The sequence below is a fragment of the Lynx canadensis genome, chromosome D1, assembly GCF_007474595.2.
Source record: "Lynx canadensis isolate LIC74 chromosome D1, mLynCan4.pri.v2, whole genome shotgun sequence".
Classification (NCBI taxonomy): domain Eukaryota; kingdom Metazoa; phylum Chordata; class Mammalia; order Carnivora; family Felidae; genus Lynx; species Lynx canadensis.
Window position 1 is genome coordinate 80,204,981 of NC_044312.2, and position 14,040 is coordinate 80,219,020.

At 37.5% G+C, this 14,040-nt stretch overlaps 1 protein-coding gene across 1 annotated transcript in view; it reads left to right on the plus strand.

Annotated features, from left to right (window-relative positions):
* The window catches only part of LUZP2 (leucine zipper protein 2), a 258,849-nt gene that overhangs the window by 183,888 nt on the left and 60,921 nt on the right, over positions 1–14,040 (plus strand). The window contains exon 8 of the mRNA XM_032594839.1: positions 4,354–4,521. Within this exon, the coding sequence (XP_032450730.1) occupies positions 4,354–4,521 (168 nt within the window). The remainder of the gene's footprint in view (positions 1–4,353; positions 4,522–14,040) is intronic.

The following is a 14,040-nucleotide window of genomic DNA, read 5'->3' on the forward strand; positions in this document are numbered from 1 at the left end:
CTATCTCTCAAACTTTCCTATTAAAAAAAGTTTCCCTTGCGTTGGACCCTCACAAAATTTTGCCCAGGAAAGCATATTCTATTACATTCATAGCAAAGATGACGCATGTTAGGCAATCTTCAGAGATTCCCAGGACTAAGTAGGAAAAGAAGAACAAGTCGTCTTGCCATATGTGTCTGACACATAGCAGGAGCATAATAGGTCGTTATTGAGTAACTAGATAAATGAAGATACAATGTCGTAAATTAATGAACAAGCTATTTATCTCTCCACCTAGAGCAGAGAATCAAAACTGTCAAAATGGCCTTACAGGATTCATAGAGTTGATTTCATGGCAGAAATAAAAGTTAAGGCGAGAACATTTGGATTCACAGCCCTTCGTAGTCTTTGCAAAGCCAGCAGTCTATATTGCACCCAGATATCTCTGAGGACCTCACACCTTAATGTAAATGAATTAAGAAAGGCATGAATAATGTCTTGTGAATTTCTGTCTATTAGGAAGTGAGAAATTAGAGGCACAGTTGTCCTTGCAAGGTATATCTTGTTCCCAGGAAAAAAAGCACATTTTTCTGAGAAGAGTCCTCCTATAGACACACACGAAATTGCCTTCTAAATCTCCCACCATGTTAAGATCATCTGTGTACACAATAATTTCTTATCAGCTTCACATACTATATAGCACAAGCTTTAATGTCCAAAAGAATACTTTCTTTATACAATATACAGGATAAAATGAGAAATATTTCATATTTTCTCATGTAAAACAGCACCAGCCTATATCCTCTGGAGGGTTTGCCTTATTTATTAAGTGAGCAAACATTTGTTGAGTTAGAAACTGGGATGCTTTACTGGCCATCAACGAAATTAAATTATAATGGATATAGATAAAACACTAACCATATAAACAATAAGGTAGTCTGCAATGACAACAAGGCTCCATAGGACTTAATGTAAGAAATGTGTCAGAGACTTTAAGGAAGGGGTATTCAGGGACTGTGTTTCCAAGAAGATAAGATGTGAACTGAGAGAGAAATTTTAAGTGGAAGTTTTCTCGTAGATATTTGGAAAAGCGGTTGTGTAGGCACAAGAAACAGCAAGTGTAAAGGCTCTAGGATACAAATTCGTTTGGAATCTTTGATGGGCTATAAATAAAAGGCGTTGTGGCAGTCAGGTTTTTCTTAAGAAGTTTGCCTTTTACTATCATGTGGCGAAACAAAGTGGGAAGAGGGGTTTGGTGCAATGAGAGGAAAAGCAGGGCGAAAACAAGACTGACCTTAGGAGGGAATAGGTTGTAAGATCCTGGGCAAAATATACTTTATACAGTTTACATCGTATTTCATTAGGTGACATACTGTTAAGGTGAACTTCAAAATGAACAGTAGCCTTCAATTTCAAAACAGACTGCATCCAGCAGTATAAATGAAAATATAATGATGTTGTGGTATAAAATCATTTTCTGAGTCCTGCTCATGGAACTGGGTCAAGCCAAACCCTGCGTAGTATCCTTAACAGTCTCTCTTAAGTCAGAGAAACTAACTAGGAAGATGTTTTTATGGTAGACAGCTGAGCAAATGAGCACAGGGTGGCTCACAGCCAACTGGGGTGTCTGGCAGGAAAAATCTACAGTGTAATCAAGGAGCAGAGACAGAATCTAAGGTAGCAGGTCAAGTTCTTATGGTTCAAAAAAGAAATAAAATCAGGAGGTAAGAGGTTAGGAATCGGTTGAAACAGAAGAGCAAAGATAGTCCTACTACCGTGGCCATGAAAGGTGGTGAGCTGGAGGTTGTGTCATTGTGATGTTGATTCTGTCACGTCAGGAGACCTATGCAAACAGATGAGATTATCGCACCAAGTTCGGATCATTAAAAATATAACATATATGTACCTCTCCCCCCCACCCCTGTATTGTTCTAGTGGAAATTTTATCTTGCCTGAACAGCATTTGCTGGAAATTGATGTTCTAAGCTATTAACTTGATGCAGTTTATTATATAATTTCAGCATCCAAGTTCAGCCATTACTCAGAAATTTGTTTGCTATGGTGAAGTGTACCTTAGGCCTGTTATAGATCCAACTTTTATATATATAGTGTATTTAGAGGGTCCAAGGTTTGAATGCAGTGAATAAAATAACCATCATTCCTTCCTGCATGATCTGAGGTGATTGAAAGTCTACATTTCAGAGGCACGTTAACCTTGAGTCTGGGCCCAAACCTGCTGACTCTGTCATATTAGCTCTATTTCCATTGTCTTGCTATAATATGTGAGACAGAAAACATATGTAAATTATTAAGTACTACCTGGAATATTTCACTTCTGACACAACACACAATGCCATCATCTTCTAGTCCATATTGACGGAAAAAAAAGAGTCAGCCGAGATTATAACAAAGCACCAGTAGGGAGAGAAATTTGAACGATTATTTCATTTTTTTTTTCATTGAGATAGCTTGTCACTCTCCTTCCTTGACATAGAGAAACAACACTTTCACTTAAGTGTTTAAGTCATTTATTCAAAACACTTTCTGGCGAGACCCTTCTAATGTGTTAAGGATCATGATAAGTGCTAAATACACAGTTTTGAACAAAATAGTCAATTTATACGTGTGTGTGTGTATATATATATATATATACACACATACATATATATATATACATGCATAAAAATTAAAAATTAGAGATAAATTATATGAAGAAGACAAATACATGATAGAATAGAAAGGAGAAAGGAAAGAAAGTAATGGGGTGGAAGAAGGACAGGAAGTTAGGGGCTCAGGCGAGCAGATAAAAGGGACCATTTTGAGGAAAAAGGTCATCATTCAACTTAGCCATGTCCTGTCCACTTAACAACACTCCTCCATCCTAGTTCTTATCAGATTTTTATGCTGTCTTAGATAACTTGTCAGGGAAATATTAATGAGAAGAAAATACACATTGGTTCTGTTTCTTATATATTTCCAAGTTGCTGCTCTTCTTGCTGCTTTGTTTTGTTTTTAATCTCTTGCTATCACGAAATAGATGTCTTAACTGATGTTCTGCCAAGACACTCTTTCTCGTCTTCAAAAAAAATCTTGTCATGTACCACAGAAGAGTAGGAAGCTCAGAGGGAGACCTTGGGAAGGATCTATGCCATAGAACAGGAAAGAGGAGCAGACACTACACGGAGGTGTATTCCTGGCATAGTGTATAAAAGACAGTAGATTTTTGAGGAGTATGCTACCTTACCGGGAAGACAACAGACTTCGCCATTCCACTGATCCGTGCATACACTGCATGTGCCGTCTCCACATGTGCCAGCTTGTCCAGGGATCTTGACCCCAGTAACTCATCTCTTCATCTCTCTTGCGCCAAACACCACATCTCATGTGTTGAGACAGATGATTATGTAACATATTTCTATTTGGGCCTACATCCATACCCAAAATTATCCCTGAGTTACCATAAGATTCCTAAAAGTTGTAGGTCTCTATTTTGGCTCCGGGTGGGGGGTCGGGGGGGGGGGGTCTCTCTGTGATTTGTATTCAGCTTTATATTATTATTATTTTTTTACTCTATCAACTTTTAAAAATATTTTTAGCAGTGGAATCTGGTGGTAAGATGGGAGTTACAGATAGTTGTCTACGTTAGTTCGGTCTGCCTTGTGATATAAACCAGAAAAAAAAAAGTCTGAAAACCTTGAGCTTTCATTTCTTTAATTAAAATAGTAATAATGATACCAGTTTCACAGTTGTTAGAAAACATAAACTTATTTCTCGCATGTGAAAGAGTTTGAAATACTGTGATATCCTATGCAAATAGAATAAAGTGTAAATTTTACAATTTACAATCACATCAGAGTAACAAGGCCCACTTAACAAGGCCCATAGGAAGTAAGAGTTTTATTAGAAACAAAATTTGTTTTCTCCAATATGTGGAGAAATTGAGTGGTGCTGCAGGCTAATCTGGAAAACACAGGGGCCTACATTGCCCCTGTGAATAATTTGTAGTAAAAGAGATTAATATTAATAGAAAGATGGCAGGTTTCTAAGGACGTTTTCTACTTGAAGATGACCCTAGCATACATTGCCTTGCCAGCAAACTATCACTATTGAAATCATATCCATTCGAGTAACATGTCTCTCAATTTCAGTGTTCAAAATATATCATGAGACACAGCTCCTAAAAACAGACTATGTGTGCATTAAACAGCACGTCATAGCGGAATTTAGAAGTTAAGCAATTACATTTGAAAATTGGTAGGCATTTGTGTGGGGAATGAGTGTAGGCTAGGAGGACAGGGAGAATCAAATCAAATAAAATCAAGGACCACCAGAACCACATGTTAACAGTTGTCATCTCTCTCGTTTTTTCCGTAGGACTCACAGCTGAAAGCAATGAAAGAGACCGTCCATCTCTGCCTGTCAACTGTGTTCCGTAATCAACCTCCTCCCCCTTTGAGTCTAGCCAGGACAAATCCAACTCAGATGTCAGTTCCCCCTGGGACAATTGACAGTATGATTCCTGATGCAAGGACAAAAATCAAGGTACACTTTAGTCATGCTCTGAAAGTATAATCAAATAATACACTGTCTTTATATTTTATTCTATGTGATCAGCAGAGTGGATCCAAGTAAGGTATCAAATTCACTGAACGATTAGGAAGTAAGTAGAAGTTAGTAACCCTTTGTAATGTCTTTGTGGTCACTTGGAGAACATTGGAAGACATCATTTTTTTCTAGAGAGCCAGTTGTTCTTTAGGCAAGATTACATAACTGTAAAATAATCGTCATTATTATTCTAAAATCTAAAATGATTTCAAAATAATATTTTAAGAGCATTTTATTTATAATAACTATAATCGCTTAGTATTATAATTTAATACATTTCTCATTATACAATTTAATTTTATGTTACTTAATAATATCTTAATGATGATAATTATTTTATAATTTAAAATCTCCTTTTCTAAAGGTCTATTTATTTATTTTGAGAGAGTACATGAGCAGGGGAGGGACAGAGAGAGAGGGAGAGGGAGAATCCCAAACAGACTCCCAACATGAGACTCAATCCCACAAACCATGAGATCACCTGAACTGAAATCAAGAGTCAGACGCTTGGGGTGCCTGGGTGGCTAAGTCGGCTGAGCGTCTGACTTCGACTCAGGTCGTCTCAAAGTCTGTGAGTTTGAGCCCCACGCCGGGCTCTGAGAGTTCAGAGCCTAGAGCCTGCCTCAGATTCGTTGTCTCCCTCTCTCTCTGCCCCTCCCCTGATCACTGTCTCTCAAAAAATTAAATAAGCATTAAAAAAAAATTAAAAATAAAGTTGGACGCTTAACTGACTGAGCCACCCAGGCACCCAAAGAAAACATCTTATACCACATACCAGTATGCACCAGAAGCTTAATATGGAAAATACTTTCTCTTGGGCATAACCATTATCATTCCAAAAGTAGATCGTTTTTAAAAAAATTAAGTCCATAGTTTTCAACGCTTCCTACACGTGAGACTCACTTGAGATACTTGTAAGAAAATCCTCACCCTTGGTACTCCCCCCAAACCCATTAAATTATTTCTGGTTGGGCTCTACTCATCAGTAGCTTCTAAAAGCTCCCCAGGAGATTTTGCGAACAATTGAGTTAAGCAGAGCTTCCTCCAACTCTGCACCACCACACTCCCTTAGACAGGGCAGAGGGGCATTTGTTGCTTTTTGTTTCAGTTGTCAGAACCTCCTATTTACAGGCTCCCACTTAAATAAATCCTGACAATCTGAAAGAGTTATTACAGAAAGTTTAGTTTCAGGCAGTATATTTGAGAGTGCCGGTTCTTTTATCACTTGCCTTAGGACCACTTACTCTTACAATGAGTATTCTAGGCTCAGCTGGTGGTCAGTTGGGTAAGCACCCGACTCTCTGTTTTGGCTCAGGTCATGATCTCACCATTACTGGGATGAGGCTCTGTCTGCGCAGAGCCTGCTTGGGATTCTCCCTCTCCCTCTCTCTCTCTCTCTGCTCCTCCCCTGCCCGTGCACATGTGCACATGCTTTCTCTTTCTCTCTCAAAATAAATAAACATTAAAAGCCCAGACACACCCGAGAACCACTGATGCAATTACACAGTGATGTAGTACATACATTTGGAGCTTTTTTTTTTTTTACTGCTTATTCTGATTCCCCACATTTGGATTAAAAGAGGTGTGCACAGATGGCAGATTAGAGAAATATTATTTTCTGAATCAAAAACAAGAAAAAATGTAATGTTTTTAGCTGTTATCAATGTATGGACTGCACAGATTTAGTCTGTGTAATCTCATGTTTCTCTGTCAAAAATCATTTAAAGTATGTATTTCCATTTAATCTTATTCTAGTTTTATTGTATACCTAAGGATCTCTAAAATGTTTAGGCCAATATTTTTCTTTATTTTTTCCTGCCTCTGAAAACTCTAGGTCTAAAGTGTTTATTTACTTAAACAAATTCAGGAAGAAAGTTGCATAATAATATGTTTTTTATGTTTCCGAAAAACCCTGAAGAAATTCACCGAAACTGGTTACTGGTAAAATGCCCAGCTTCTCACACAATGTTTGTTACCCACCCACCAGGAAGCCACACTCTACTTCCTTAGTGTTGGTCTAAGGGAGGAGCAAAGGTTCAGCCTTATTAAGTCTGATGACTTTGGGCAAAGCACTTTGTAATTCTGTGGGCACACAACACTTGTCTCCAACTCAAAATATGTTTGTTTAGGCCCAATTAAAACTGGGCTCTCTATGACCCTGACTGTGTGAAGGAAATTACTGATTGTTACTTACCTGGTTTACTATGAATAAATGTAGGTCCTGTCATTGAAATATATACTTATTATTTTCCTTGGCTTATCACAGAAAAAGGTAGGAAGCATTTAGATGAGCCTGGTTTAGGAATTGCTCATTTCTCAAAAAACAAGAACAGAAAAATCCAATTGCTTAAGATAAAATTCAGTAAATCTAAGTTGATGTATTGTAGAGCATTCTAGTTTATGGATTGGCATTAAAAGCTTCTCTACAGTTTCTGGTTTGTCCTCATTCTTTATCTTTTCATTAGTGGTGGAGATTGTACTTTATGTGTACTTGGGGCTTAATCTCTATGCAGGCACCTCAGATAACATTTTAAAAATCCTGAATGGTATGATGTCATATAGGGTATATATAAGAGAAACGCTTCAGTCATGGAACCTTTTCTCTATATATATTAAAAAGGAACTGAAAATTTTTTTTAATGTTTACTTATTTTTGAGACACAGAGAGAGAGAGAGAGAGGGAGCACAAGTGCGGAGGGCAGAGAGGCAGACACAGAATATGAAGCAGGCTCCAGGCCCTGGGCTGTCAGCACAGAGTCTGATGCAGGGCTTGAGCTCCTAAATCAGGAGATCATGACCTGAGCCAAAGTCAGACACTTAACCAACTGAGCCACCCGGGCAAAAATGGAACGTTTAAATGAGGGCATTTAACGGGTACATCTTCAGAGTTGGCTAACTGCAGCAACGGGGACATGGTGATGTTATGCCTGTATAATTGTGAGAGGCTCATATCACTTGCCCTCTCTATGCTTCAGTTTCCTCAGTGCCTAGCAGAGTGTTGTTGTGGCATGAACATTACAAATATGGGCTCCTAAATGTCTTACTTAGGCTCAGGTCATGATCTCGAGGCTCGTGAGTTCTCTGCTGCCAGCACAGAGTCAGTCAGATCCTTTGCACCCCCCGCTTTCTCTGCCCCTCCCTTTAAATGTTTTAAATAAACATTAAAAAATAAAAATAAAAACAAATAATCCCCCTGTTTCCACGATTTATGACTGGTCTCATCTACTTCTATTTGGTTTCTTAAATCTTCAACTTTTGAATGCTTTTTCCTGAAATCTGTGAAACATTTTCAAGTAAGCTATTTTCAACTTACATCTGGAAACAGACAAAATGCCCCCAACCCTCCCCCCAAAAAATGTCATTTTATTTTATTTTTCTGAAAGAAGATTGATAATTCAGTCAAAATTGTCATTGTATTATCCATGTGTGTGTATATGCATATGTGATTCATACATACATACATATATTGTAATATACACATTATTACAATAAATGTAATATACACATTGTTACAATAAATGTAATATACACATTATTACAATAATGTAATATACACATTATACATTAAATATATATATTGTTCACTGTGGATTTTAAAAGCACAGATTTCATTAGGTGGGAAGTTCAGTATTACAAGAATCTACTAGCAAAAACCTAAAAAATAATTAGTGTGTTGATAACCTCCACTTTTTTAATTCTGGAGGATGCCTTTATATGTTTCTGCTGAGAACACTCTGTCAGGTCAGTCAGCCTCTTTTCCTTCATTATATTCTCCATTCTCTGCTTCTCTCTAATCTGAGTGAATTTTTTCTTGACCCTCCAAGTTAAAATTACTTATCTCTATTCTCAGTGCTTTGATAGCACAGTGTTTATCCCTCACAGCTCTTGGTCATACATTGAATACAGTGATGGCTACATATTCCTCTCTCCTTAAAGGAAATGACTGTGCTTTAGCTCCATGATTTGCTCTACATTTGTCAGTGTCCAGACTGATGTTTCTACAGAATTCATTTGAAATGACACTTGCTGTGTTTCCAGCCAGTTTGGGCTGTTACCACAAAATGCCATAGACTAGGTGCCTTAAATAACAGACACTAATTTCTCACAGTTCTGGAGGCTGTGAAGCCCAAGATCAAGGTGGTCCCAGATTCAGTTCTTGATAAGGGTCCTTCTTCTCTATTGTAGACAGCTGCCTTCTAGCTAAGTGCTCAAATGGTCTTTCTTAGACGTGTGTGAATGGGAAGAAATCTCTCTCTCTCTCTCTCTCTCTCTCTCTCTCTCTCTCTCTTTCTCTCTCTCTCTTTATATTCTTTATAAGGGCACTAATCCCAGCATGAGAACCCCACCATCAGGACTTAATCTAAACCTAATTACCTTCAGAAGGACCATCTCCTAATACCATCATAGTGAGGGTTAGGGCTTTAACAGGAATTTTAGAGGACACAAATACTCGATCCATAGCAGTGCTCCTCTTCTTGGATATATTCCTTATTTGGAAGTTAGAGAACATATATTATTGAGTGCTCATTATGGGTTATTATTCAATTAAATTGTTTTCCATCTGTAAGACAGGCCTGTGATCATCATTGGGGATGCAAATTTGAAATCACACAACCCTGACCTTTTGGACTCTGAAGGCTAATTCTCTGTAAAGAGAGAGGGGAGAAAAAATGCAAGGGGTATGTGGTAGGTCAGGACTTTGTTTGTTTTTAGTATTTAGAATTCAATAGCTTTCATTAAAGATAAAAACTAAGGAGACTTGGATTCAAAAGTACATGAGATTATGTCTTTGTTATGAGATTATGTATTTTTTTATGTAGAAAATGTTCCAACAGAGAGGCAAAGAGCAAAGGTTCAAGCCAGTAGCTCTGATCTGCATTTGAATAAAATAACTCTAAAGTGCAGTGGAAACAAGCAAACCAGTGACGCTCTATTTCATTGATCCATGCAGGAGATGACGGTGATCTGATCTAGGGTGCAGAAATGGACACAGGGTTCCAGAGCTAATGGGGGCATAGAACTGCTATATATAAGTGGGATCCATAAAGGCAGGAAGTGAAGAACACTCAGTGCTTGCATTCATTCACTGTGATGCAAAAGGCAAGAGGAGAACTCAAATTGGTTTGTTTTTCAACATGCTAAGTGTTTGAGGTCTCTCATGCAATCAAATGTCTATATGCAGCAGACATTAAACATTTGAATCTGAAATTCAGGGAAGACATCTGAGTGCAAATAAAGGATTTAGCATTATCATCGTGGATGGCAATTAAATGTTGGAAGTAGATTAAGTTGCCTGATAAGACAGTGTGGAGTGAAAACAGAAGAGAACCAAAAGGACATCAGAGAAGAGACATGACTTAAGTATGGTTTTATGTGTAGTTTAATAGTGGAATGTTTATGGTAAAAGAACACCTCTTACTTTTCATTGGGATATCCTCTCTTTATTATATACATTTGGGCTGAGGACCATGACATTTTCATGCCATTTTTACCAGTACAAAACAACAGAATATGCGAGCCATTTTGTATATTTAGAAATGTGAATATTCCATGGCTCATACCTGCTTTTAAAAGCTAACTGCTGGGGCGCCTGGGTGCCTCAGTTGGGTGGGCATCTGACTTAGACTCAGGTCATGATCCTGTGGTCTGTGCATCAGGCTCTGTGCTGACAGCTCAGAGCTTGGAGCCTGCTTTAGATTCTGTCTCCCTTTCTCTCTCTGCCCCTCCCCCACTCACCTTCTGTCTCTCCCTTTCTCAAAAATAAATAAACATTAAAAAAAATTTCTTTTAAAGCCAACTGATAAATTTTCAGAATTTGACCTAGTCAGCTCTTAAACCACAGCCCTTATTAAATATTAATTATATACACTTACAATTAAGTAAAATTTACTATAAGCAAACATGGTAAATACCAAAACTACCACATTATGATATTATCTATTTTCTTGTCTTTTCTATCTCTTTTCTTGTCTTATCTCTTACTATAAGCAAACATGGTAAATACCAAAACTACCACATTGTGATATTATCTCTTTCTTGTCTTATCTATCTCTTTTCTATGTCTTTTGGGTCCAGAGAGTGAAAATACTACAGCGCTGTGCCACTGATACCTTTCCAATTCATATCCAATAATATCAAGTTGATAGATTGAAAAATGAGTAGTATTTATGCCATTGAAATTGACAAACACTACAAATCAGGGTTCTTCTAACCCCAGAGTTAGTAAATAACACTAACCGTGTATGTATGAGTGTGGCTTATGTGTTGGTGCGTTGAATGTTTAAGATAGGTCTACTGGGCATCATAATATACAAACAATATGTGATCAACATATTTATTTTTGTCTTCTGCTTGTGTGGTAGAGCTACATGAATACTAAGTGCTCAGTAAGGGCAAAATAGTTATTTTTAAAAACTGTTTGCTCAATTAATGACATGTTCTGAAAAAAACTAACAATTTTTATATATTTCTTATACTGTTTCCCATAATTATTTTCATTTTATTATAAAGTATTAAATGTGACTTTGTGTAAGTTAGGAAATATATAAGTGTATGAGGAAGAACAGGAGGCATATTACTAAAAGGTCTACTTTTAGGTGAAATAATATGAATTACTAATACAGCAATGCCATTGGTGTTTACAGTTGCATGATATGGAGGTTAAGAGCTAGGATTCACTTTACGTGGAGGTAATGATGTTTACCTCTGAGTGTTTCTGGGAACATTAAATAAGATGAGAAAAATGCCAGACACAGGCCTTGGCATGTTAGTCAAAGACAGTTCCCAGCCTCCTTCCTTCCTCTCTCCTCTCCTCTCCAGGGCTGATGTATCTGCATGCAGTACAGGAAGGTCTCGGCTTCTCTCTGCCTTTGTCCCTCTGTAGGGATGATCAGGAAGGTGTACGTGGGCCCTGCCTTCACCGTGACTCCAAGGCAGTGTGCCTCTTGGGGACTTCTGGGTCGTTCTCACCTCCCCACCACGGGGTCATCTTCCTGGTCCAAAACTCACCAGTTACCACATCAGGGCAGAGAACTTCAAAGGGAGAAAACGTTTGTGTTTCTGTCCCACGTGTTTCAGCCAAGACCCTTGAAGTTTCAAGGGGACTGCTGCCCGTGTAAAAGGCTGCACTTTTCATCAACATCTAAGAAATTTAATATAATAAAATACATAACATGAATACAAGGAAAATTATTATTTTTTTAATGTTTATTTCCTTTTGAGAGAGAGAGAGAAAGACAGAGAGAGAGACAGAGCATGTGTGGGGGAGGGGCAGAGAGAGAGAGGGAGACACAGAATCCAAAGCCCACTCCAGCTCTGAGCTGTCAGCACAGAGAACAGCCTGGGGCTCAAACTCATCAACTGGGAGATCATGACCTGAGCCGAAGTAGCTCAGGTAAGCTCAGGTTAGCTCAGGTTAGCTCAGGTTAGTCGGTAGCTCAACCAACTGAGCTACCCAGGTGCCCCGGAAAATTATTTTTTAACCAGAGAGCTAAGATTCACAAGTCATACAGACCAAGTAAAAATGTTTTTCTGCAATATTCTAACTTTGAAACCTTGATCATATTACTTCTCTGAGACTAATCTTCAATATGTATAAAATAGAGATAGTAACATCCCCAGCCCTACAGAGATGATGTGAAGATTGAATAAGAAAATTCAGTATGGCATTCAGCATATGTAGTAGTGTCTAACACTGAGAAAAAGAGTAAAGGTATGAAATAAGTATTATATCTAGAAACCAGGATAACATTTGGGGAAAATTTAAAGAAAGGTTTTTGGTTTTTTTTGTTTTTTTTTTTTTTAATTTTTTTTTTTAATTTTTTTTTTCAACGTTTATTTATTTTTGGGACAGAGAGAGACAGAGCATGAACGGGGGAGGGGCAGAGAGAGAGGGAGACACAGAATCGGAAACAACTACAGTTTATTTTAGCATAACAGTATGGATGAATTCTCACAATACATTTAATGTCAGTGATCATAATAGTAAATGCCATGAAGAAAGGAGAAAATTGAAAGGCAGCAGAAATGAAAAGCAATTCAGATTAGCAATCCTGATAAAATATGAAGAAATTGTGTTACAAAAATCCATTATTTCATCCCCACCCCAGGCGGTTACCACCTTCTGTCTTTTTCTTTCCATGCAACTCACTGCCTTGGATTTAGCTGCAGTTTACATTGGTAAAGGTCACCACTGTGGTATCTACTTAATTGGACAAGGATGATTTGTTTTTTTGTTTTCTGTGGGTTTTTTTTTCTAGTTTGTTAGAAATGCCAAAGTCATTCTAGGGCAACAGTCAACAGTGACCCTATTCTGCAGCTTACAGGCATCCAAGCGAAAAATGTATTCTGTTTGGTGCCCGGCAGTCTAAAGCAAAGTGGATTTGTATTTCCCTCTCTTTTGCCAAAAATCTGTTGCAGTGCAATTTCCAAGAACTCTCAAAGCAGTGCACCTGGAATCATCAGAAGACCAAAGGTTCTCAACCTAGGCTGTATTTTTAATCAATGGGAGTTTCACTGACACCTGAGTGTCAACACTCAGAATTCTTATACAATCCAGCAAAAGAGCAGACTAGTTTGGGTATTATTCAAGGCTCCCCGATTATTCTAATTTACAGCCAAGTTTAAGAACTGTTAAGATCCTTACTCTAAGAATGGGGAAGGAGTGTAAGAATTAAGCCTGCACTTTGCACGCGCTTCCCTGCTTCTAGAAGAGATTTCTCAACCAGTTTAGAAGTTTTACACAGATCTGTTTTCTATCAGTTGTCTGTCATTAGCTACCCATTTAGTTACCTTAACATCTACCGGTTATTGGTGGTTTTCCGTGCTACAGAAATATATTTTATATCTTGTGTCTAGGTTATTGTAAGGATAAAAAGTAACATATAAGTCTAAACCATTTTCGTCAAATTATAACATTACAACTCGGGAGTTTTGTTTGGATTTCATTTTTGGTCCTAGGAGGTCCTAATGGCTTCTTTGATTACTCTCCAAGAAGATATGGCATATATGTGGCAACAAAGTTAATTTTAAGTTAAAAATACATCATAGTTTACATGTTATTATATGAATATACATGTTATGTGTGCACAGAAATATTTGTAAAATTATGTTATAAATTATAAGACATACTTTATCTGGTAAATATAAAAATTTAACCAACAAGGAAGCTTTGATGTATTCTTTTCAGTGCTGGTGTGCAGGTTTGTTTGTACCCTGCAACAGGCCAAAACCAAATCCTCATTAGCTCTCATTAATTCTTGATCCTTGATACATATACAATGAGAATATCACTTATAGAAATAAATTAGTTGAGCATCTCTGTGAACTTCTTTCAGAGACATTTGTTAGAAACATGAGGATATAATTCATTTAATTCATTTAAGCTGTTGTGGCATAAATCTCCTTAACTCACAATATTACATACACTACATACTTAGCACGTTACCAAAGTTACAA